Raw genomic sequence first — 27,713 nt, 5'->3', positions numbered from 1 at the left:
ACTTTGACATTTCCAGATATTATATGCATTTTGTAGTAACTTGGAATGGGATTTCCCTTTCCATGATTGATTCTTATTATTTTATAGAAATGCTAATGATTTTTGAGGATTTTATAGTCTGTAAGTTTCCTAAAACTATTGTCTCAATTAGTGCTTTGCTGATTCCCTAGGATTTTTTAAGTAAACCATCATATCAACAAATAGGTATGGTCTTATCTCTACTTTACCAATCTTTTTACCATTAATTTCTTTCTCTTCTCTTAATGCTATCATTAACACTCCCAGAACTACATCAAATAATAGTTTGTAGTATATCAAAAAATAAAGCTTCTTTGCTTTATTCTTATAGTTATTGGAAAAGATTCTAGCGTGTTCTCACTGAACCTGATGCTTGACCTCCCTGGTATGATGGTTGGTTTCATAGCTTCTACAGCAGCCCAACCTCCTGCTTTAGGTGTGGGAACACTCCTAATGGAACCAAATATGGCCATTACATTTTAAACCATTCTGGTGAACCTTAATATCAAATATTAATGTCTTTTATATTTTAAGTTCCAATGGTGAATATTACTAATTTAAAAAAATAGTTTGGTTTATTATCTGCATTATTTTGTATGGAAATATTTTTGAAAAATGAGAAAAAATAAAGAAGAGTATCCCCTCTTAATTTTCTGTCTTTCTGAGTAACAATTTTATATTGCATCATAGCTTTGTTTGTGAGATTATTAGATACTATGATCCATGAGCACAATATAATACTAAACTATGGCCCTAAATATTAGAAGTACCCTTCAGTTAATTCACAATTCTACTATTTTTAATCTGGTATAAGAGATAATGTATGTGAAAATACTGAAAAACTGAAAAGTGATATATGTATATGTACACAGACATAAAAGGTATCATCATCATTAGTATTCCTTATATTCAATTACAGCATAAAGTTCAGTATTTATGCCGAGCACATAGCATGTATTTTTAGGGATGTGAACTGTATAGGTGATGAGTAAGAAGGAATGAAGAATTTATCATTTAGTAACTACTAAATGATCCTCACAACCCTTTGAAGTAAATGCTGTTATTTTCCCCATTTTACAGTTGAGGAAACTGAGGCAGAGTTTAAGTGGCTTCCCTAGGGGCTCATAGCCAGTAAATGTCCGAGACTGGAATTGAACTCAGGTCTTCCTGACTCTAGACCCAGTGCTCTATCCATTGTGCCACCAAGCTATCTTCTGCCAGTGCAGGTCTGTACTGTCTTTGCAGCTTACAGGCTGACCCTGTTGTTTGAATTCCAAATATAGGTTTACCTAAAAGATTATTTTACAGAGAACTCACACAAGAAAAGTGCTCATGTGGTGGCCAGAAGACTCAACACAAGGATACTCTTAAGGTTTTTCTTAAGATCTTTGGAATTGATTGTGTGACATGGCATGTGCATGTCAAAGAAGGTACTGTGCACTATGAGCAAAATAGAATTCTAGTAACTCAAAAGAAACATGAATCCAAAAATTTAGACATTTCCACTCCAAACGTTCATATAGACCATTTGTGCTGCAAATAGACACTTCCAAGGTCATATTGATCTAATCAGCCACAGTTGGCCCCGTGTATCTTGACTACATCATAGTAATGTCATTGTGGTCCTCCTTGAGCACAAAGGACAACAGTCAACTGACCAACTACCAATAGTTGTCCAGAACCCTGAGAAGTAGTCACTCACACAAAGTGTTTCAGAGTCAGGACTTGAACCCATGTCTTCTTGGATTTGAGTCTGACTGTTTAGCCATTTGTTATACCATGCTGCTTCTCAGTACGTCTTTAACTTTGACAAATGGGAACAGTAGAGCAGTTATCTGATTGGTCAAGTGACTTTTTCCTGACATAGCTCTAGAGAGTTGATTTAGGTTTGATGTCAATAATATTTAGATGACACCCACTTCTATTTTAATGACCTGACTTAAGCACCATAATCTTGAGGCCTTTCACCATCCTAGTTGTACTCCTTTGGACACTCTCCAGTTTATCAGGGTTGTTCCTAACAACATCTACCAAGATCTACCAGCATCTGTGACCTTTTCACCCTGAAATATCCCTCATACTACCTTAATTCTTTCTATTCTTCAATCTAGCTCATCCTTTCTTCTCTTTCTAGGCAAATCTGTTCGATGTCCTTCCCTCTATTTACTATGATTACCTAGGGGGTGTTACATTAAGTTGTGATGCTGCTTGATACCCAGGACTTTTGAATTTTAAGTTCAGGGCTCTATTAGAGGCACCACACTCCCTCTAAATCTTATTTTTCCTAAATCTAAGGTGCCTTAGGCTATTTTATTTCATTGTCCTCTCTTAGGTCCCAATGGATCTCCAATTTGTTCCTCTCAGATACATAAAATTACACCTCCTCTTTTCATCTCATCTCACTCTTATTTTCAGTATTGAGAGAGAGACTTTCCCCTACTACTCTAATAGGCAATTTCTTTCTTATAACTGAATCTTTTACCCTCTCTTTAACCTTATTATAGTCATTGGGATTATTTCTATAAATTTCTTCTTTTCTAGCTCAAGATATTGAATCACCACAGGCCATTTTCCCAGTTTTCTCACTAACTATGTGCTTATCTTCTAGGATATGTAATATAGGCTCATCTTGACCAGTATATGATGTACTTAGGTATTCATTCTTGTATTGTTCTAAGGGTGCTAGTCTGTTATCTAGGCAGTACGGTAGAAAAGGGATGGGACTTGGAATTAGAAGTCTTGTGCTTGAGCCCCATTTCTATTACTTAACAGCAAATCACATAATGTTTCTGAGTCTTACTTTTTCAATCTGTAAAACTGAAGCAATAAAACATAGAGGATTGACTTTATAGGTTTACTTTGGTGACTAAATAAATCCCTGAATTTTGGAACTGGAAAGGACCTCAGTGACTAGCTAGCTCAATTTATTAACAAAAGATATCTTCAAGATACAAGACAAGTAGTTATGTGTCCCCTACTTGAAGACATCCAAGAAGAGAGAACCCACCACCTCCTGAGGCAGCCTACTCCATTTTAAAGTGCTCTAAATATTAGGAACCATTTTTCTTTTTTTTTGCTCTTGGCTCTAATATCTGGTGCCAAGTAGAACAAATCTAATCCCTACTCCACACAGCAGCTCTTGAAATACTTAAAAATAACTACCATATCTCTCCTAGGTCTTCTCTTCTCCCAGTTTACTATCTCCAGTTCCTTTCATGGATTTTCATATGGTAGACTTATGGCCCTTCACCATCCTGGTTGAAGTCAGCTCTATGTTCTTCATTTTATCAATGACCTTTTAATCATCATCATCAACAGCAACATTTATTAAGCACCTACTATGTACCCAGCATTGTGCTAAGCAATGGAGAGTAAGGCAAATAAAACCAGTCCCTGTTCATAAGGAGCTCAAAGTATAATAGAGACAACATGCAAATAACAATGTGCAAAGAAGGTATGGAAATTACAAATAGGAGGTAATCTCAGAGGGAAAGCACTAGCAGTCAGGAGAGGAAGGGACTGAGAAAGGACTCTTATGAAAGATGAGATCTGAGGTGAGTCTAAAAGGATGCCAGGAATTATGTCACATAGGACTGATGTCTTACGAAAACTTTTTGTGATCATAAATTGTTCTTGGTATACCAGCTAATGTCATTATACATATATATTAATCCATGTGAGTTTTGATGATCTGGTATACTAAAATCTCCTAGATGGTGAGCACCAAATTTATATAATTAATTAAATTTTCATAGTACCTAACCCACACCACTATTTATTAGTAATGTGATGAAATCATTTGTAAATCTCTAAAGCAAAAACATGTAGAGTTTTAGCCCTTGGCAACAGTTCCTTTTTTCTATAGAAACTTTGCTTGTCAATTTCTAGGGTCTTGTGACACTCAACATCTTGTATTTGCTTGATGTGCTCTAATGAAAAGGGATACAACAGCCCATCCATTTGTGGCTGACCTGTCTAAAATGACTAATAGCATGGTCAGATCAGCTTGGCTTACTCCTTGTCATAGCTTTGAGAAAATTTAAAAAGTAGTAAGCTTCAGTTCCATTCTTTGTAGCTCTGTGAAGATTATTTTTAGAAGGAATTTGACCTATATTTCACATTCTGCTCTATTTGTCCCATGGTTCATTGTTATTTCCCAGTCTGTGTATGAAATCAAGATGCTTTGGTTTTCAGATATCTTTATTGTTGGTTTCACTCTGTCTCAAACCTCAGGTTTTAGGGTATAATAATTGATCACTTACTAAGTACAACTGTACAGTGATGGGAATTACACATTGAAGGCAGGTAAAATAATACATGGAATTGTATTATCAAAACATTTGTATAAGGGCTATAGCACAGACAAATGAATACAGATATTTATACTATTCATGTATGTAAGAATTACTTAAAAGTAACTTTCTTTATTTGGGGAATGACTACAAGTTCTTTTGTTTAAAACATTAAGTGAGTGAAGTGTTTTCCTTGCATTTGGTAATAACTAATTATTGAATAGTATTTTTCTTGATAACACTGAAATTAATTTACAGTCAATCCTCAATTTTCACAAATGTAACTTTCCTAGAAAATGGTGTGAAACTAAAAAATGATATATTGGAAATAGGAAATTAGGTTCCTGTGACTATCTTTCACTGGAGATTGCTGATAACACACTTTTCTACATACAATTCTTTGTAACAAAACATTAATTCTGAAAATATGCACTTTTCCTAATGCAGTAACCATGAAATAACTTATAAAATGCAGTACATAAAATAAAATTGGTAATATGAGAATCATTTCTTTTTACTAATAATTCTCTAGAATTCTGTGACCTTTGGCTAACATTGCAATAAAAAAATTGATTTCAAACAATATTCACTTTTCCTAAGACATGAAATCTACAGTACCATAAATACTGTACAGCAAATTAAATTCTTAAAACTAAAACATTTTTTAGATTGAATCTTACTTTCCACTGTGTCAGATGGTGACATGAGAGTGTTGTACTGTATATAATGAATCATAGATTTCATTAACACCAAACTCAAAGGCTGACAACGGCTGCAGACATTCTGGCACAAAGTTTATCTAACACCTTTATCTTTTCACTAAATTGTATCACTGACTTTGCCCACCTGGGCTAAGAGCCCAAAGGACTTGCACTGCACTTTAGGGATATAATTGCCACACAAAACTTGAGATTTAAAGGCAAACAATGAAAACATGCGCTGGATACTTGAAAGAGTTCTTTACAAGGGTAGGGTGAACAAGACTTGTGAAAGACCTGGTACGATGCCAGTTACTCCACAAACTTGTGGGCGTTGCACTTCTCTTTTTTTCTCTACTGCACATAGCTCTGAATCTGCACAGTTGCCACTGCAAAATTGAAAATGAGGTTACTAATAAAATTACATAATGCTTGAATTTAAGAAAGTTAATGTGTGAATGTTGAGGATTAACTGTATTCCTTCTTTATAATTTCAGTCCTTACTTCCTTTTACCATATTATTTTTCTAGGTCTCTCCTTTTAAAATTTCCTGCTCTGGAGGGAATTGTTCATAGTTTCCTCTGTAATTCCATAAATTCTAAGTATTTATTTGGTCCAAGAGAGTCTATAAAAGCAACCATCCATGTGAAAGAGTTAAAACATTATTCTTTGTGTGTGATGATTAATAATTCTTCATTTTGTGTGTTTTTTCTCTATTCATTGTCAAGAACAACTTCAAATCACAGAAAACATTATTTTGACAAGAATTCTGTCATTTACACTTTATCTTTAATGCAGCATCTGTTTGTCTCTCTTCATCTTTCTAGCATCCTTCCCTCTAGCATCCTTCCCTCTAGTATCCTTCCTAGGAGATTAGAGGGAAGGATGATTTCAGTCATTTCTGTATATATTACTTGTATACAATTGAACTACTTACTCATTAGAGTCAAGAATAAAATCAATGCCAAATTAACTGGAAGAAAAAAATGAAAATTATGAAGTATAATTGATGCAGCTCCATTTTGACCTAGTTGATCCAGCTGTTGACACAAAAAAGTGAGAGACGGATAAAAGAACTGAAATTGTTACAGAATAATACTATTTCTTAAGGAAAAAAGTTTAACCAGCAGATATTAATTGCCATGATAGAGACCAAATCTCAGTACACAATTGGTAGAGAAGGAGATGGTGGCCAAGGGCAATACTAGTTTAGAATGTAAACATTTTTTTTTTTTTTGCAAAATATCACAGAAGAAAGGGTAGAAGGTTATGAGCAGTATGCCTTGTAAAACAACAAGAAGTAGGAGAAGGAGAAAACAAGTTTTCATAAAGCTTGATGAAAGGAGGAAATTGAACCTGGATGCCCTGACTTTATAATCAGAGGGATGCATAACAGGAAAAGAAGGAACACCAGTCATATAATTAAAGTAAGGGATAACTCATGGACATCCAGAGTGCTCCAAAGGTATCTATCTATTGTTGCAAGATCTAGATCTCAAAGAAGACACCTAGCATCTTGGGAGATTCTCTTTGGAATATTTGCAGAAGGATGCCAACAGAAGTGATACAGAAGGAGAAGATATAGATAGGTTGTTTACTCTACCACTGGAGGAAGTAGCCACACCATCCATTATGGCATCATAGACTTGTCAAAGTATTGATGACTAATAAATAATTGGAAACTAATCAACATGAAACACTCAACAACTATCCCTAAATACAATGAAGTCATACAGTTTAGTACAGGTGTCTTTGATGTCTTAAAAGAAACCTACTTAAAAAAGAGCTCTGGATTTGGAATTAAAGCACCTGAATTCAGATTGAATACTGCATCTTTTACTTTTTAGCTATGTGACCTTTGACAAGTCGTTTTCTCCACTCTGAGCCTCAGTTTCTTCATTTGTAAAATGAAGGTTTTGGACTAGGCTATATGTAAACTCCCTTCCAAAACTCTGAAGTTTTATGATTTTTTGATATTTTAAGGCATGCCTGTGTCCATAATTAATGACATGGTCAATAACTTTATCTTTGTGAACAAAAATGGCACAAGGTAGATGCTGTTACTATCCCTATTTTATAGATGAGGGACCTGAGGCAAATAGAGGTTAAGTGACTTGCTCAGGGTCACCCCTAGTAAGGTCTGAGGTCATATTTGAACTCAGATCTTCCTGAATCCAAGCTTCCATTGCACCACTTAGCAATATGGGGAAAAAATAATGTGAAAAAATGAACAAATACATTTGCATTACTAAAAAAGAGCCAAAAGCAATGATAATATTAAGTTTAGGCATGCTTTACATTTGAATAGCCTCAGCAAGTGTCCAGAAACCCCATGAACAGAAGCGATTGACCCCAAAGCTGAGGTTCCTTACTCCCTAAGATGTGGGGCCATGATTATGAGGAATGGCCCAGACTCCACTCAAAGAATCTGTGTGCTCCGAATGAGAGCTGACCATGCAGTATTCCATGGAATTTTGAAATTGCTTCCTTTCAAGTTTGAGGAGGTGGGGGCCCATTCACTACCTTCGGTACATTGATAGAAGGCACTGGTATTCAGCCTGTGCTTATTAACTGCCTTTTCATGAGTTTCCAGGGCCAAAATGACTTCTGTGCAATGTTGAATGGTCTTTCATTTGCCTCCTTTTCTGTGTGGGATGTTGCAAGGATTAATTAGCTAGTGTGTGTAAAGCGTCTTCAAGCTGAAAATTGCTGCACTAGAGTGCTAAGTCTTATTAACTTCTTAGTCATTAAAGCTATTTGGACGTTTTTATTGTTTTTCAATATTCAGAAACCAGATGGTAGTAGCTGAAATGTATTAATTTTTCCCATGCTAGAGAAAGAACAGATTAAAGTAAGTCATTCTTTTAAAATACCTATTGTACAAGAACAGATTAGAAAACCAACACTATGAGTGTTCTTTTATTGGGAATTTCTTGTTACCATTATTGCCCATTTCCAAGGTATTTGTCTGCTTCTCCTGCCAGACTCCTTTAGTAATGCTATAAATCTTGCTGCTGAATATCTGTCCAAAATGTGTCTGATTCCAACAATATCGAATGTGGTTTTATTGAAGGATTCAGGGCAGATTCATGTCTTTATAAATGAAGACCCTCCCTTTGGCAAGAAGCCAAGCATAAAGGGTACTGAAAGGGAATGAATTATCAAGAGTGCTATGTTATTCCCGTCCCTAGTGATCATTAAAAATAGGATAGATGTTTTTGTGTCCTGAATGGCTCAGGTGAGCCTTGCCTGGAGGCAGAAGAAATAGGAAACTGCTTGAGGTAATCACTTCTAGACTTTTGACTAAGTATGACAAGTGATATCTGGAGGGGAGAGAAGGGGGCGGGAAATGTTCTACCAGTCATATCAGTAGTGAGGGATAGTTCTATGCATGGTTGAAGTAGGTAGAATCCTTTTGACGTGGTTTTTAGGGCAAGGCTAAAAGGTCAATTGACCCAAAAAGATCTCCCCAGAGATAGGGACATGCTCCTTCCCTTCCAGAGACATGTCTTTTGTCAAGAACATAGGTAAGAGAAGTTTGATGGAAGTTGAGTTAGCCACACCCTGTAATAGCGGGAAAAGCAAATATGTAAATAGAAACAATACACGTGCCAGCAGTCAAGCAGTGACTGCTTCCATTGCAGTCTCAGAGTTGTAAGGGATGAACATTTGTTTCCACATAAAGCATGTAATATACACCAGAAAATCTTTTAGAGGGAAAGTCTTGGGAATGTTGATTAATACTTTACTCAACCAGAAGTAGGAGCCTGCTTATCAGCATATCTAAAGGCGAACATCTCCTTCTTTGTTCTTGGATAAAACCCACAACCCCAAAGGCCAAGGAAACTTAAAGTCCTGGGCTAGGTGTCTTATAAACTGAGGAAATTCCTTTAAAAGAATTTATGACTTATTCTTTTACTAAGTAAAGTATAAAGAAAATGAGGTATAGCCCCTTGTGGGTGTGGGGTTTAGTCATTTTCGTATAGGTTGTGAAACCTGAAATACTGACCAATGAGATTCAGAATGGGAAATTTGAATCAGGATGACTTATAAAAAGCTTTGTAATTGTCTGAAAGAGTGTGCCTCCTTATGGACCCTTTTGGACATCTCTGGAAGGAGAATGATTAATAAAATCTTTCCTTAATTCACTTAGGGCCATGTGGAGTTTTTTAGTAAAACAATTATTTCTCACAAGTGAGATCTTAGATCTCTTTACCCACTCTGTATGATGTATTAAAAATCCAACTGCTTCACTCACCCAGAATCTGTTTAATTTACCGTGTCTTATTTGGGTGTGAGAGGTTATTTCTCACAGGGTAGCAGGTGGTGCAGTGGATAGAGCATGGGGCTTAGAATCAGGAAGACTCATTTTCATGAGGTCACACAGATAGTAAATGCCTGAGGTAGGACTTGAACCTATGCCTTCCTAACTCCACTAGCTTCCACTTGGAACACTAGTGTTGACACACAAGAAGATACTAAATTCTTTCCATTTCTTCTTCACTTCTGGAAGGGGTAGACTTGTCCATTCTCTCCTCCCCCCCCCCCCCCCCCAGTCCTTTCTTCACATCAGAGGCTATAGGTTTAATTAACCTTACCAGGTTAAAGCATCAATCGAAAGTTTAGCCTAGGGGCAATATAATGGCCCACATGACCCCTTCCTCCGCTGCTTTGAAAGTTTTATTGTCAGACTAAAGTTAGCACAATAGCAAAGAACCACTAGTTAAGAAAATGCCTAAAATACAGACAGAGGTTTGGCTCTGTCCTAATTTAAAGTTTTCTTTCTCTTTAACTTAGCTTCTTTATGTCTAGGGTAATATCTGGATGCAAGAAATATGCCTGTCATTGAGCTTGTCCTGGGAGAGTAATAGGGTTGGTCAAGAAACCATTCTTGAAAGTTCTCACTGCTCTTGTCTACCTGTGGGTTGAGAGAGTGAGCAGGGACTGTACCTTAATCAGTGATAGCCACTAACTTAATTGTCTGTGATGAAGCAGCTAGGTATCACAGTAGATAGAGAGATGGGCCTAACATCAAGAAGGCCTGAGTTTAAATCCAGCCTCAAACAGTTACTAGCTGTGTGACCCTGGGCAACTCACTTAACCTCTGCCTGCTTCAGTTTTTTCAACTGTAAAATTGGGATAATAATATCAGCTGTCTCCCAAGGTTGCTATGAGGAGCAATGAGATAAGGTAAAATGCTTATCGTACTGCTTGGCACATAGTAGGTACTTAATAAATGCTTGTAAAAAAAATTATGATGCCATGCTTGAGAAAAAAAAAAGTTGTATTTTCTTATATAATTGTATCAGTAAGCACCCCAACATACACAGGGGGGCCTGCTATCACATGTTCTTAGATCTGCATCCATAAAAGGAAAGACAACTTTTGAGGGGTTAACAATCACTTTAATCAAGTACATGTAGCATTCCTTTCACCAAGCACATACATCATTCACCTAGTTCAGGGGAGTCAGCACCCTGAACTTCAAAGAAAACACAGAGAAATCAAAGATCAGCAGACATGGCTTTCTCTACCTGAATTCAACAGACAGTTGGACCCCAATTGTCTGACCATACTGACCTTAGTTACCAGAAAGGGAAGTACTAACATCTGGTTTTTCAAAGTGGGGGTGGAGGGGGGGAGGAGAGAAGAAAGGGGATGGGGGGATGCTCCTTAAAGTGGCTTCCCAGAATCATCGTCTGGCCAAACAAACATTTCCAGTCAGTAAATCCCAAAGTAAAACCTCAGAGTCTTTGTACACTTTTTAGAGCCAGAGGACATCACATCTCTGAGAACTAGTGCTTCATTAACAAAGGGTGTGAACCTTCGTACAAATCTTCCCAGGCTGGATAATGGGTGGGAAAGATTCTCCTTAATCACGTTATTCAGAGGCACTTTTAGTAAAAATAAAAACAGCCTCTGCCCAAGCCAGGTAGGGTCCTAATTCATGAAGTCCAAGCTGCTACCCCATTACTTCTATTTCCTGGATCATTCTAAACCCAGATGACCATGAGGAGAAATCATTTTAACTGATCCCTTGAAAATAACAGATTACCTTCTTCAGTGTTTTGCAGATTTATTGCAAATTATTATAAGGAAAACATACAAAGGTGAGATATAGTCAGAACTTTAAAGAATGAGTTCTTATATATTTATCACATTCCTAGTACCAATGACTGGGAGACAAATTCTGCCCCCTTCTTCTCTCTGAAAACATGATTCCTTTAATCCTAGTCTTCCCATTGATATTAACTCAATTCAGTCTTTCTTTCTTCGGATTTGACTAGTAAGGTTGAGGTAGTCTCAGTTTATGGGATTGGGATCCAAGGTCTTAAATAAAGTACAGTACTTTCCTCTTACATTTCCTCAGCTTGGGAAATCCTACCCCTTGGAATACAACCTTGGGAAATATTTCTTCTTATAATTCCTCCCTTTCTGCTATTCAACACCACACTTCTCCAACTCGTAAGAGAGAAAATACATCTTGTGCAGTCATCATCTCTCTTCAAATTTCCATGTCTTGCATTTAAAAAAAAAGTGTGTCTTAGGTTTTGACTCCAATTTTCAGCTTTCAAGGGATCAACTTCTTTTCTATACTGGCTAGAGGAAATCTTTGCCCTTGACTCAGGACTGAACTCAGGACTGATACATATACATACATACATATACATGTATGTATGCATGCATGCATGTATGTATATGTATGGTGCTCTATGTTACTAGGTATTGTTCAATGCTATTGAGTCAGTCAAATCTCAGTGTTTTCCCCCTGTGATTGTGGCTCTGAAATACTCCAAAGTAGCCACATCCACTGAATCTGCCCAACTTTTCTTTCCTTCCTTTTACTATAATAACATAGTGTAGACCACAAAGGTGCTTTCCCAAGGCATTAGAAAGAGTTTTGGCATCCACAAAATGTCTGGAGAGACAGAAAAAAAATCCCCAGTCTGTTGGGTAAATCTTCTATGAGGATTTATGGGAGCTCATGAACAAAAATCTCATGGAATAAAGAGGAACAGATGGGTTGTGATTCCAGCAATATTAGCAGGAGTAGTCATACATATAAGGCCATAGATCCATTGAAGTATAATTTAAAAAATTATGTACAATGGTCAGATAAGAAGGCATGCAATTTTATTAAACTGTCCTGACTAGTTAATATTTCCTTAGGTTCACCCAACCCACCATGACTCTCCCTCAAGTTCCAGAGCATTCTATTCCACTTGAAACCAGAATAGTTTTCATCTTTACCCCTAGAATATACCTTAACAATTTGGGATTGACCTAGCAAGACATCTTAGACAAAGTCCTTCTGTGAAGGAGGCAGTCTAGTATTCTCAGCCCTTGAGAGAAAGCTGCACCTCAGGAAATGCAATCTGGTATGTTATTTAGCTAAATAAGGCTCATAATGTGTCCTTCTGTATTTACACATGTATGTGTGTGTGTGTGTGTGTGTGTGTGTGTGTGTGTGTGTGTATTGGTGTATTTCTGTGCCATGCATTTTTGTTTGTAATTATGTATTTAAAAAACACATAGTTTGAGAAATCTGCACCATGTGGAATTGGAGAGAGTTTTAGGCCACAGCCAAAATAACGAACCTTGACAGAGGCAGAAAAACTATCTTACCAAACATACAACATATACATAATGTTATGGAATGTCCTGTAACCATCCAATATTTACAAAGGTTTCACGGTCCTCATATCTTAGCATAACAATGAAGGTAGTTCAGCAAATTCCCCAAGGGAAGTTTTAGATAATGAAATGGCACTCTTTGGATTCCCTGAAAGATTTCCTGGATCTTGCTTATACTTTATTAACATTTTAAACTTCCAAACTACCTCTCCCTCCCCACAGCCCACACACGCAAAGAAGTCAGTCTCACAAAATCTACCATATCATTGTTGCCAACTTCTGCAATAATCATTCAATGCAGGCCTGGTGTGAGGGCCATGTTACTGTCTTTGCAGTATTGAAACCTGCCAGATTCTTCTTTCAGTCTGATATAACTCCTGTCCATGGTGCTGACCGCTTATCTGACAAACATCATACAACCACTATCACTACCCCTTCAAAAGACCTCAGTGACTTCTTACTGTTCATGGGATTAAATTCAAATGCCTTAGTACTACATTTAAGTTAACCTGCCTGCTAATGCTTATTTCATGTCACTGCTTTTCATGAACCATATATTTCAGTTTAACTGAACTGTTATGATGAGGAATGGAATGTGTGCATGAAGAGTGATAAATGAACCCAACTTCTGCAAAACTGGAAGGGGCTGGTCCAGATAAGATCCATATTTGGGGGCTAAAATGCTTCATAGCAAATCACTAATAACTTTGCTGCCTCAGTGCACTTGTACAGACTAGCTATGAGGCCTAAAATCAACCAATCAATCAATAATAATTTATTAAGCACTTGTTAATTGTCAGTTACTCTACTAGATGCTGGGAATACATAAGACCAAAACATGAAATACTCTTTACTCTCTAGGAGCTTTAACTTTGCTTGCTGAAATCTCCTAGAGAGTAAAGAGTGCCACTTCCTCTATGAAGCTTTTTTGGATTCCTTCCCATCTTTACCCTCAGCTGAAAATAATTTCTCCCTTCTCAGACTTGTTCTAGAACACTTTGATGGACTCTCTCTTTTGTTCATATCACATTTTGTCTTATAATAGATTGTTTTCTGTTACATATTGTACTTTCTCCTCTCATTCTGTAAACTGGTAAATTCAGGACAGGGACTATGAAATTTTCATCTCAGTATCCCTGCTTCTGAAAATATCACCTCTATGTAGTGGGTCACTGAATAAGTGTTTGTCGAATCAAATTAAGAACAGTGATAGTGTCCTTGGCCACACTGTATATTCCACATTGGTAGTTCAGTGCTGGCATGGTACCCATTGAATATGTATTGAATTGAACATTCTAAAGTTTGCTGAGTAGGATGTAAAACTGCCATTCACTTTTGTTGGAGACTGTTTAAGAAGCACTAATTTTGGCAGAGAAGACTTTTACCTTTTAAGTGCTGCATAATTTATTTAAATTAATACACCTTTGTTCTCCATGCCCACAGAGAAATAAAAGCAACTAGGTTTATATTGTAGAATAGTAGGTTTATTGTTCATAAAGAAGAAGTTGTGGAACTTAAGTTGGTCAGACATTCCAATAAATAAAGGATAATGTGAAATTTTTTTTCTTAGAGTTGTTTTCAAATAAATGCATACTTATCTCTTATTGGCTGGTCTACAGAAGGCAGTGGGATAGATTAAGGGAACTAGTAAAGTAAATTAAATTCTTATTTCTAAAGTATTACTTTAACATCTCAGAAATTAATCATTCACTTAAATGAAATCATTCCATGATACTTGTAAGACATCTTTTAATTTGGAAATGTCATAGTATTTGAAAAAGGCAGTATGATATAGTAGAAAGATGACTGCTCATAGGGTCAGAAGACCTAGATTCTAATTGGGCTTCTGTCATTAATTAACCAAGTGAACTCTCTGAGTATCTGGGCAAGTTTATTGCAACTATTTTAGACTCTTCTACAGAAGAAGAAAGCCCAAATTCCAAAAAAAAAAATGAGCCTTTTTTTAAACACAGGATCATTTTAACTGACAAATGACAAGTGCTTAACTTGAGACCTTTCTTGGTGAGAGAGGGAATTTAGAAGGATATATCTGGATCATAATGTATAATCAGCTCTCTATTGGGACAGGACATACCTGAGGCTGCCAGCAGAGAGTCATGTTCTTGGGTGAGATGCTTTTGAAGTCATGGTAGGAGAAAGGAGGTTAAGGATCATGATAAAGGTGGTTTTTTTACTTGGATTATACCAGTATATTAGTAACTCATTATATCAGATGATAATGTATGTAAGGGTAGGCAGAACCACAATGGACTTAAATTTTTTCCCCTGAAAGACAGCATGTTTTTTAATTTCATAAGTTCACAAGGTGGGTGATACCACCCCCTTAAGGGTGTTGGAATGACCCGGGGGGGGGGTGGTGGTGGTGGTGGTGGTAGTAGACTCAGGTGCAAATGGAGAGCATTGAATAAAAAATAAGGCAGTTGTGGAAGCATAAGGAAAGAAGAGAGAAAAGAAGATTTTGAAAAACCATTGATACATATTTCATCTGTTGTATAACAGAGTTAGTCATAGCGATTACATTATTTTCCAAATAAACACACAAGATGCGAGTTATAACTGGTAAGTAGTCAAGTTCACTGACAGGTCTTAACAAGCAAGTGTTGGCAGGAGAATCTGTCACACATTGTCAGGAAGTTCAGAAAGCATTGACAAGAATATGTGCATGTAATGACTTGTTTACAATATGACACTATACAGTTACATGACATTGTGTCATCGAAATTTCAATGCAGGAAAAAACTCATAAATTTACAATAAGTTATTGAATTTAAGATGTATCATTTCAATATATATATATGATATGTATTTAATATATATTGAAATATATATACATATATATTTTGAAATAACACAAATTTCAAAAAACCATTAAAGGGTTAAAGAATATTGATTTCCAGGGGTGTTCTGAGTAATTTTTTAAAAGGGGGGTGAGGGATCAAATAAATTTAGGAACCTCTGTTTTGTATCAGTTCTTCTTAACCTTGTTATGTTAATGACATTTCAAGTAAAGAAAGGTTTTCCATATGGACATCAAATTCTCTAGCACAGTCACTCTGCTTAGATCTATTTTATATATTTGTCATGCATAATTAAGCCGTAAGTGTAGAACTGAGTCAGAAACTTTGCTATAATCAATAAAATCAGCATAAATGCTATGACACTTTGGAAAGACTTGGTCAGTAATCACTGAAGTGATAATGAAGTTGCTTTTGGTTTGGGGAGCATACCCCTTTTTACTACTTAGATGATATGCTAGATGTTTTGTTGTTATAGATTTGTTGAGTCATACAAAATGTGAATGCTTTGAGTAAAAAATACAACTTGACTTGTATTTGAAAGTGTCACTAATATTCTCATCTTCTAGCAATAAAGATGTTTTGCCTTCTGTTAAGAAAGATGAAACCAGGTTGGTGAAGTGCTTTCCTAGTAATTAATTACTCACCATGAAACATTTGAACTAATAAATATTGATTTACTCAGACCAGCCCCTTTCCAGTTTTGTAGTGAAGCTAGGGTTTCAGTCATCTTTCTTGATGTGCTTTCTTGTTGTTCATCATACTAAAACACAGTATGTCTGACCCAACTTGTATTTCTATTGTGTTTAATTCTTAAAGCCAGATAATGATGATGATGACAAAGATGGTTATGATGATGATGTTATCAATAATGACTACTAATGATGATGATCATCATTATTGATGTATTATTCTTCTCATCTTTTTATGGGGTTCAGATCAAGATAGTCCTGGCACAAGTTGCTGTGCTGCTATCATTCCTTTCTACTCCATGTTCTACAGACTATTACATAGGTAGCTAAAATTTCTGGATTTTGTAGTTGAATAAATAATTGGATAAAGATTCCTCAAAATTAAAGGGATAATCTTTTTCTCAGTATATCCCTATAGCTTTATGTCAGTTCAGTAAGCTCATCCTCTGGAGCTCAGTAAAACTCTACAAGCAGACAGAACGGTAAAGGACAATATGGCAAATAAGGGACAATATGGCAGCTAGATGACAATGGGTAAAAGGCTGACCCTATAGTCAGGAAGACCTGGGGTTGAATCCAGTCTCAGATACTTATTAGCTGTGTGATTCTTGGCAAGTCACTTAACCTCTCCCTTAGTTTTTCTCAATTGTGAAATGGAGATCAAAATGCTACCTATCTCACAGGAGTATTGAGAAGATCAAGTGAGATTATACTTGTGAAGTACTTAGCACAGTGCCTGGCATATAGTAGGAGTTTAACAAATGCTTACTCCCTCCCTCTCTCCCAAAGCAAATTACCCCTCCTTGGCCACCATTGCTCCATATCTGTTGTCTACCCAAATTATATCATAGATTACTTATGTGCAGGTACTGTCTCCTCTTTTGATTTTGAATCCCAGTTCTTAGTACTTCACATGGAGTAAGCACTTCATAAATGCGTTTTCATTCATTAAGTTGCACCTTGGGACATTTAGCTATTCCTTTTTTGCTTTCCAACCAGTGGATTGTTTTCTTGTGTTTAGAGTTTTTCTGAATGATACAAGCGGTGACTGTTTTGCAGAAACTACATAAACATGTAATTGTTACATGTTTGAAGGTAACACTGATTTCTCATCCTTTTAGAATAGACGTGATAACTTCTGTTAAGAAAAGTGGCATTAGGTGTATTTTTGAGAGGGAGCTAATAAAATATCTTAATAGTAATTAGTGCTTCAATGTAAACCATTTGAGCCAATCGTTTTGTCTCTATTGGGATCTGCTACCATGCAGTTTTGCAGAGAGGCTAGAGTTTGTCACCTTCCCTGACATAACTGTTCTTTCAGACATTGTAATAATCCTATACAATCTTTCTCTTTCTTTATTCAACTTGTCTTTTTTTTGTACTTGACTTCTTATAACCATATAAATGACCAGAGATTTTCCTCACCCTCCTACATTGATGGTTCTGCATTGCCACTGATTTTTTTTATTCATCTTTATAATAAATTTTTTATTGATAATGAATTGTTTTGTTCTTTGTGCTATTTTGAGTCCTAGAAAATTTTTTTAACATTTTGACTTTTACTTTCAGTTATTGATGAAAGGAATCTAGAATTTGCAGGATACCTCTGCTTTCCTGATCCTTTCTTGTACATTTCTTTTTTCTTGCTTTTAATTGCATGATAGTGTTTTCATGTTTTCTGTTGCACTGACTCTCTAAAGTTCTTTAGTAGCTCTCAAGCTGTTTCGACTGTAATGGTGTTTGACAGACACCTAGAAGGTGCCCTGGAGGGTATTTCTTGATAGGTTCATCTTTCATCTTACCCTGGACATTCCCATTGCATATGCTGGCTATGTGCCCATTCTAAAATATTTTCATACTATAGAATTATACGTTCATTCAAGACAGAGTACATGCAAGCTTTTTAAAAAAGTTACTCTAAAATGCATGTTTAGTCTGCTTGTATTCAGACTGTCAGACTTTCTAGCATTCCAGTCTTAGTATGCCCATCTCCTTTACAAAATCATTAGAGATTTGCCTGATGTCTTTCTTTCCTATTTCATTATGAGGTCTAATTCCTAGAGTTTTCATTAAGCAAATATTTTCAGTGACTTGAAGATTTTCAACTTTTCCCTTTTCAGATTTTAGTAGTTGCTCAATTTTATCTCTTTTAAAATGTCATCTAAGCTTAGATGGTTGGTTTTTTTTTTTTTTTAATAACTGCCCTGCTCTGCTCAGAGGAGTCTGCTCTGGTCTAATCACACAAATACTCTTCCAGTGGCTCCTTCCCTAGGTGAGTACTTGCATAGACCTTGGCCTAAAGGGGCCAAGGTCTCCCAGTGCATCCTGGGTCATCTCCAGTCATCCTGAGGAATATCAGGTCACTGGATTCAAATGGCTGTAGAGGAGAAGTGAGGCTGGTGGCCTTGTACAGCTCTCCTTCACTCAAAATAAAGTCATGTCATCATTTCTCAGATGGCATGGTCTTCTTCAGCAATGAAGGATGAACACAACTTTGTGAGTAGACTCAGTTCCTCCTCTTCTGTCTGTCTCCCCCTTCCCTTCCTTCTCCTCTCAAAAGGAAGGTAAGAGAAGGTATTTTGCATTAAGTGCCCCATGAAAGAGTTTTATCTTGTTTTTCAATACTATTTAGTTCTCTTTTTCTTGTATTTTTAATAGATGCTTGAATGATCAACTGATCAATTAAAAAGCATTTGTAAATGTTTACTATGTACTAGGCAGTATAGTAGGTATCAAAAATACAAAGACAAAAAATAAAATAGTCCTTTCCCCCAAGAAGAAAACATTCTATATGAGGAGACAACATGAGCTCTTATAAATATACACAAAATCTATGCAAAATAAGTAAAAGGTAAATTTGTTAGAGAGGCAAGAGCATCTAAAAAGAGATCAGAATGAGATTGGAGTTTAGTATAGAAAGTAAATAATAACTCTTCCCACTTCTCTTGAAGAAAATTCTGCAACTTAACTGAGAAGTCTTCAAAATCTTCCCTCCCCCCTCAACATTTTGGGGGAAGAGGTATCTAAAACCATAGTATACTAACCTGTGAGGACCCATAGTCTCCTCTGGTCTCTTTGTCTTTTCCTTTTATCTTTCCTTTCTTCCATTTAGATCCTGGGACAATAACAGGTTGATGGGATGGGGGAGGTAGAAGAACTGTTAATGCTGTCTTTGGGGCAAATGTATTGCATATATTCAATCATGTGGCCCAAGAAGGAATTATTGATTATTCATGGCTTTTTGAGACTTCTTTGTGACTTTCCCACATTTTCCATGGGAAAAATAAATGCTTTTTTGTTACCTTGAATACTTGTTTAGGAATTTGTGAAGAACTTTTACCTACATTTGTGGAGATCGTGGCACAAGATATATTTAGATATTTCCTAGAATAAACAATTAATCAAAAAGAAACTAGTATTTTTAGAGTACATTCCCAAGATGGGACCAGATGTACATAAACCCAACAACAAGGGTGCTAGGTACATGAGTCACAGTTGTAAATGCCTCCTATTCAGAAAAAAAACAGGCAACTTTTTGCAAAATTCTCAAGAAAAGTATTTTACCCCCCCACAATTTTTTTTTCCATTAAGACATCATGGTCTATAACTATACCTATTAGACATATTGTTTTAAAAAGAAGCTATATGAACAAAAGTAGGCATGTTAGTAAAATAATATTAAGCCTTTAACTAATGATAAATAATAACAAACCTCTAACTTCTCTCTGTGCCAGGTTATGCAGATGTATCTCCCATTTTGCGGGATTGCCATAGCTAATGCTCAGCTATTTGCTGCCTCAAGGAAGGAGTATGACAGAAGCAGGGTAAGAAAAAACAGATCTATTGACAAGTTTCATATCTCCCTTTCCTTCAAGTTCTTATGAGTAATTTCATTTTTTAAAAATAGCAGATGATCTTTGGATGGGCCAAGAATATTTTATTTCAAAATAATTTATGTATAATCCTTCAAGTATGTGGTTGATGATACCCTTCAGGCTTAAATAGAGATGGATACAAATAAATTACTTTGATGTTTCTTCCTGATGGTGCCAATTTCATGGTTTCATTTCATAAGGAAAATTAATTTGAAATCCATGTTGTAAAACAGAAGTTATGTTCTTGCAGGCTTTGGATTTATAGTGGTAATAAAACCTGAAAATTTCATAGTATCTTCAAAGAACTCCAGGCTCTTGATCTCACTAGACCTCACAATATGATCTCACTAGACCTCAAAGAATTTTCTTTTTATTGGCCTTTTTTTCTTTGCTGGGGCAATACAGTTAAATTTCACAAAATGTGTGACATATGCTTGGTGCAAATAGCCATGCATTTTAAAAATTTACAAGTGGATATATTGGGGCAAAGAAGTTAAACAATTTGGTTTTAGACCATTCTGGAAGTCATTAGTTGTGCTGTCAAAGAGAGACTGGATGAACTTTGGAACTAATGCAGTATCCTAAGGATTGATTTAGAGAGAGAATACTGAATTCCAAGCCCTGCTCTGTCTTTTATTATGTGAGCCTGAGAAAGTCACTTTTCTGGGCCTCAATTTATTCATTTGTAAAAAACGAAAGAAAGTTGGACAGGATATTTTCTAAAGTCCCTGCTGGTTCTAAATTTATAATACTAAGAATTGTTTTTACCAAACTGATTAATCAGGTCTGTCAAACACTTTATCATTTTTGTCTAAGAATCAGTTGGCAGACGTTATCATTGAATTAATTATCTATTTGACAGAATTGAAAGGACTGATTGATTATTTTATCATGTGTAGAGACATATTTTTATAGGAACACAGGCTTTCCACGTCCCCATTCTATTCTGTGGTTACTCTGAATTGTTAATTTGAAAATTTTTTTTATCACTTCTTACTTAAGTTACAATTTGTAATTTGAAACAATGAAATACCATAGAGGAATTTGCCAATGCAAAAATCTAAGCCAGGTCCAATTTTTCTCTAGAACAAGCTTCTTACAGGTTTTAAAAAGCTATGTCTTTATAGTTGTGACAATGTGGGAAGCTGAGTGGTTGTTGAATAAAACAGATTAATGCAGAAAGCCAATCTGGATTATTAAAGAGAAAAAATGATTTTCCAAAACAATAGGAATTTTAAAAATCTTACTTGTCTGGCTATTTATTTCAATTATCCATTTTACTTTGCTGGCATAGACATAACCACAGGAACAAGAATAGTTTTTGCTATTACTTTTAGCACTTGGAGAATCTATGTTGATTCCCTCCATGGTCTTATACATGATAATAACAATAATTAGTACTCACCTTTCATGGAACTCTTCTGATTTATAGAATCTTACTGATTTACAAATCAGTACTTCATAACAACTCTGTAATGTAGACAGTATAAATATTACTGTTTCCAGTTAATAAATAAGGAAACCAAGGCTCAGAGGTCAAGTGACTTGCCAAAAGTCACTCACCTAGTATACATTAATATATTTTAGGTTCTTTTATTCCAAGTACAGGTATCTGATGATGGGCATGAGTCTCTATGAAGGTAGCCACATGGGTCCTTGGATGGCAGACCTACAGGCTATGTTAAGGATTTTAAAGTACTTATAGCTGGGGAAAACTTGTGAGAGTTAAAGCTCTACCAGCATAGGCTTTGGGAGCCTAGGGCATCAGAGTAGGGCATTGAACAAGAACCCTTTTGTTTTATTTGAATATGCCATCCATCATTGAATATTTCATATATTTATGTGTAACATCAGTGGGCTTTATTTTAGTGAGATTCAAGTTTAAAAACTATACAGATGGGCTACATTTAACATATCTTACAATTCATGGATAAGTGGTGAATTTCAGTTTGGAATGTTAGGATGTTAAATGCCTTGGAACAGAGCTGTTTCTTCACCTTGATTGTGCAGAATTCCATGTAGCTATCAACTTGTTCTTACAATGGCTCTCTGTGTGGGAAATGTTAGCCAGGATTTTTGGTTCTTGTTTAATTATTCTTTCAACTGAACTGGGTTCTTTAATACATTGGCCCATCTCATTAAAACCTCTATCCAATCTAAATGGGCTTAGAGAAGTTTCCAAATGTTTAACATTTCAAAACAACTCATTCATTTTTAACTGGAAATATACTTTCATTGTTCCAAAGGTAGAGTTGGTAATTTTTGAATGTTATTGAAAAAATGCTGTGATATACAACAGCATAGATTTGTTTAGAGTTCATCTGACTTGGAAAACTCATTAAACACTTTTGTTAGAAGTCAAGATCAGGGTTGAACATCATATCAAAACATAAAGAAGCAAATATTCTTAGGCCAAACCTTTAACTGTTACCACTTATGGCACATATTTGTTATTTCAATCTGGTTTTTAAAAATCTGATATGCAGAATGAGTATATGGGATTAAATTCTATTATCAGATCTCTGAACAGTATCACTTCATATTGAAATCTGGGTTATTATTTTAATGTAAAGGAATCAAGAAAGTCCTACTGGATAAAAAGTCAAGGCATAACCTTTAGTTTTAAGTTTTTAAATATAGCTTCTTCTGTAATAAATGTACAGTGCATTTTGCTGTTTTCATTAATCTCTTTCTCTTCTTATGCATCCTTTTCCTAAATTAAACACCATCATTAACTGAACATTCTGGTGAACACAGTGATATGGAACAGTACATGTTCTTTTTCTGGAGTAGAATAAAATTTATATTTAATTCAACATATATATATACACATATATGTATATACATACATATATATACATATGTGTATATATATATGTATATACACACACATAGTTCCTAATATGTGAAAGGTACCTTTTTAGGTATTAAGGTTATACAAATATGAAAAATGATTCAGTCTCCACCAATCAAGTATCTTATAATTTAGTAGGGGGAATAAATTATGTTACCAAGTCACTACAATACAAGGAAGAATGTGATAAGTATATAGGGGAAGCCAAACCATTAACTATGATAAGCATAAAGTTTGATACTCTATCTTTGCACAAGATGCCTCTCCATGCCTGGCATGCACACTCTTCTGATTTTTGTCTCTTAGAATCCTTAACTTTCTTCCTTCAAGGTTCAACTCTGGTCCAGTCTCCTTTGAGATGGCCCCTCCCATACTGAATATTAATCATAATCCCTACATGTCCCCAACACTATCCCTTGTTCAATGTTCTCTCTATTGTCAAATTATCTATACTATCTCTTTACATTTTGTATTAAACTTCCTGAAAAGGGGGACTGTTTTTCATTTTGTTGTTGTATTGCCACTGTCTAGTATGGCACCTTGCATATTACAGGCAACTAATTATTGCATGTTGAATGGCCTTTTCAGTTTATGGTGTTAGGCATGTGAATGAAAATGAGGCTCTTGATTTTGAACAAGAGGACAATATTGCCAATGGGAAAGAAATGACCTACTTCTTGTAATATTTTATTAAAGTAATAATTAAAGAAATATTAATATTCTTAATAATTCAATAAGTTTTGTGACCTGTTAAATCAGTGGGATTAGGTAGGAATTATGAGTCTGTTATTGATAAAATTTTAAATGGTAAAATGATAAAATGACTTTGCTTTTAGTTGATTTGTGCAATATTATTATGGAAGAAAGAATTCCTAGGCTGAAGATCATGTGATTCCTGCTTCATAGAAGCTACTATCGACAATTTTTGCCTTATCTTACCGAAGACTAATTTACCTAAAAACATATTAGTAATATACAGTGAACTAAGAAAGATTTTGCAGGGGGTGAGAGAAATCATTTATCCTTTTAGCAAAAGAATGCCATGTTCTAAACCCTTCTACTTCAGAAATTATGCTCTTATATGAAATGTTATTTTAAAGACTTGGAATTTCCCTCCAGCATAGCATTTTGTAAGTCCTACACCCACCAAACTAAATTTTCTTTCATCTTCCACAGGCTCTGCTTGAGGTGGTTAATGACCTCTTTGAAGAACAAACTGACTTGGAGAAAATTGTTAAGAAAATCATGCACCGGGCCCAGACACTGTTGAAGTGCGAGCGTTGTTCAGTCTTGCTCCTAGAGGACATTGAATCACCGGTAAGTGCCCTTGGAGATTTCATATGGATTTAAGCAGGTATATTAATGGGATAAAGCTTTGGCTATTTACAATTGAGCTCATGTACCTGAGCCTTGAATCACTCTCCTCATAATGATACTATATTTGAGAAAATGCAGAGTATTATCACTGGACAATCTATAATGCACAAACTAGTCAGGAAATTTTGCTCACAAAGCGAATTTTTCCCCTTTTAAACCTTTAGTTTAGTCAAAATTACATCCCCTCTTTGGGGATTTAAAATGCTTACTTCTTGAGGTGTCTACCTATGGAATTGGTGTTATCCTCAAGCTCTGGGATTATGGTCCAAGAAGATGGGATACTTTGACAAGGGTGAAGGCAAGGGAGAAGAGAAAAGGATATCTGAATTTTCATTAAAGGAGTTCAACTTTCCTTGAAGGGATGATTGGAAATGCCAGGTACTAGCCTCAATACTGCATATTAATGAAGAACTCTGCCTCAGTTATATCTGAGTGGAGTATCTCTTTACAAGGGCTTCTAGCTATACTGCTACCTTAAATGCAAGAGCTCCAAATTTTTCTGTTCCTTATATTTATCTCATAGTCCTGTGGGCCTGTCTAAACAATTCTCATCACTTCTTTCTATGTCCCTTTGGCTGACTTATGCATTACTTCTCTTCCTTTGCTTGGCCAAGTAAAGCAAATGTATGCATTTTAATCTCCTAAGGCAATGGTATCTACTGGTGTCTCTTTTCAAGGATACTGTCATTGTTGCTTATTTAAAAAAAATTAAGACTGGATCTTCCCTTCTTGGCCAGTCATGGACTACTCAAGGCCAGATGTCACCCACAACTGATCCCAGATATCCTACAACTGATCAGCAAGGAAGCTTTGACCTGCACCAATTCAGACCTTGGCTATTCTACCCCCATTAGGCAATATGGTAGCACCTCTGCTCCTGGGGGCTCACCATGTTGATGGCAAACTTAGTGTAGACCTCAATGAGCATAATACATTGTAGCTCAGATACCAAAACTCAAGCCATCTGCCACTTTCACCCTTTCTGATAAATGACATAACAGGAGTGTGCTACCATAACAATGCCCCCACTCCCCATTCGCCATTGTTGCTTGCTTTTGTCTTGCCCCAGACTCAATGGTTATTTTCTGTGTGGGTAAATGTGGCAACTACATAATGATGCCTACACCTGTGGAAAGGGAGGGGGAGAAATCTGCAGATTTCAGCACTTGATCATGTGGCTTCCTTAGCTACCAGGTCATTTCACTAGTGACTGAGGAGCCTGGGGGCAGTCAGACAAAATACACAAGTGAAGCAGGCAAAAGGTTTTTTTCCCTTGGCTCTTCAGGGGTTGATATCTCTACCAAGGAGAGAATCCAACCCTTTGCTTTAAAACATCTGTGTCTACCTTACTTGGGTGTAGTGAAGATCACTTTCAAATTTTATCAAGGGTCTTTGACTCCTGGATAAAAACAGCTCTATAGTTGCAAAACAATAATAAAATTAATGATTATCATCAATCTAACAACAGAGAAGTTCAATTGTCTAAATTATTGGTAGCAATTTAATATCCTTGCTGAGAACTCTCTTCAAAGAGCTGGAATAGTCTAGCAATTAAGAGCCCCTCTAATGTCCCACTGAAATCTATATTTGACTGCACTTTGTTTAGAAAAGATAATTACTTTTGGACTTCAGAATTATTTTCCTCAGTGCGCAGCAACACTACAGGAAAGTTTTGAGATTTCATTGAAGCTAAAGAATAGAAGTCCACAAAGATTTTTTAAAAACAATATATTAGATATATATGTTCAAAGCTGCCTCCTCGCATAAGAAACTTGCACTTCTCTCTAATCTATATTAAATATCCTTGGATAACAATGACTCACAGAATTTTATTGAGAGCCTAACATTTAAAAAGAGAAGTTTTTGTTTAAAAAAATGCAAATACAAATTTTTTTGTGATCTTTGTCTTTCCAACACAAAAATGTGAACAACCAATTTTTTAAAAGCTAGCTTTGGAACTACTTAGAGACAAAATTGTGTTGATTGCATCAAGTCCCAGAATATCGCAGAGCTTCCTGCAAGAGATTCATAATCATTCAAAAGAGTTTGGCTTACCTATCTGCCTTAGAAAAACCAAATGGGAAAATAATCCTTAAATTACAATAGACAATTGAACAGACAACCTACAGACCTCATCCATCAATATAACTATCTTGAATAGATGTTGCAGAGAGAAGAAATTGGGTCCATAACTGAACAAGGGGAGGAGAGCAGACTGGATTGCTTTTGGGAAATTTCAGAGTTCTTTTAATGATTCCAAGTTTCTACCTGAAACAAAGGCCCATATTTTTTAATGCCAACATTATTCCTATAATGCAACATGGTTAGGAGACATGTTGTTCCCAAAGAATTGAGGATCATCCAAAGGGTGTTGGAGAGCCATTTGTTCAGTTTTTCAGTCATGTCTGACTCTTTATGACCCCATTTGGAGTTTTCTTGACAAAGATACTGGAATGGTTTGCCATTTCCTCCTCCAGGTCATTTTGACAGATGAGGAAACTCAGGCAAACAGGGTTAAGCTAGTAAGTATCCAAGGTAAGATTTAAACTCAGGTTCTCTTAACTCCAGGCCTGGCACTCTATTCACTGTACCACTTAACTGCCTTGATGGAGAGTCAAAAGCTGGCTTTGAGCATGCTGTAACACATTACAAATAAAGAATTACAGAGGAGGAGTAGTTTAGAGGATGACATCATGGAAATGAACGAACTTGTCAGAAGGGGAGAATGAGAGATTTACAGATGGACAACCCATGCACTGCCCTGATATTCTTGATATATCAGAAGGGCTTGAAGAAGTTTGACAGCATGTCAAGTAGTCCCCCAGTGATGAACTTATTTGGAGACATGGGTAAATTGCCACAAATCCATTTGTGTATTTGAGTTGTGGAAACTTTAATTCACTCAGGGGTTAATTTAGGAATCCCTGTTAAGGGCAAAATCTTCCCTCCTAAGATATACACATTTAAGTGAAAATTGACCAGAGAGTCAATAATCAGCTTATTGTCTCTGTCATCCCAATTTTCTCACTTATCTTCAATATTTCCCTATCTACTAAGAAAGGCAAAATTCTTGCCTCTTGAGATGGATAGACATTTAGATGCAGATTAGCTAGTCAGTGAATAAGCAACATATTACCTTTCTCATTCCTACTTTCTTACCTGTTTTCAATCTCTCCCTACCTACTTGTTTCTTCCCTGCTGCCTACAAACATTTCCATGTCTCCCTAATCCTCAAAAAACCCTCACTTGATCCATCAATTCCCACTAGTTATCATCCCATGCCTCTTCTCTTTCTTTCTTTCTTTCTTTTTTTTTTTTTTTGCAAAATGCCCTGAGTAGGTCATTTACAATCAGTGCCTTTATTTCCTTTCCTCTTTCTCTCTCCTTAACTTTCTACAGTCTGGCTTTTGACCACTTCATTCAAGTGAAACCACTCACTTCAAAGTTACTAAAATG

At 36.0% G+C, this 27,713-nt stretch overlaps 1 protein-coding gene across 5 annotated transcripts in view; it reads left to right on the top strand.

Moving 5' to 3' along the window:
* Positions 1 to 27,713, top strand: part of PDE11A (phosphodiesterase 11A) — a 571,707-nt gene that overhangs the window by 253,047 nt on the left and 290,947 nt on the right. For 4 of the 5 annotated variants that reach the window (XM_072612423.1, XM_072612422.1, XM_072612427.1 and 1 more), the window contains 2 exons: positions 19,886 to 19,975; positions 24,057 to 24,197. In XM_072612423.1, the coding sequence (XP_072468524.1) occupies positions 19,886 to 19,975; positions 24,057 to 24,197 (231 nt within the window). Of the gene's footprint in view, positions 1 to 16,870; positions 17,247 to 19,885; positions 19,976 to 24,056; positions 24,198 to 27,713 lie in introns of those variants that run through there. The other variant, XM_072612426.1, reaches the window with a different exon arrangement.

Source organism: Notamacropus eugenii, chromosome 5, assembly GCF_028372415.1.
Source record: "Notamacropus eugenii isolate mMacEug1 chromosome 5, mMacEug1.pri_v2, whole genome shotgun sequence".
Lineage (NCBI taxonomy): Eukaryota > Metazoa > Chordata > Mammalia > Diprotodontia > Macropodidae > Notamacropus > Notamacropus eugenii.
Note: the sequence above shows the minus strand (reverse complement) of the source record. Positions and strands in the feature narration are given on the sequence as shown.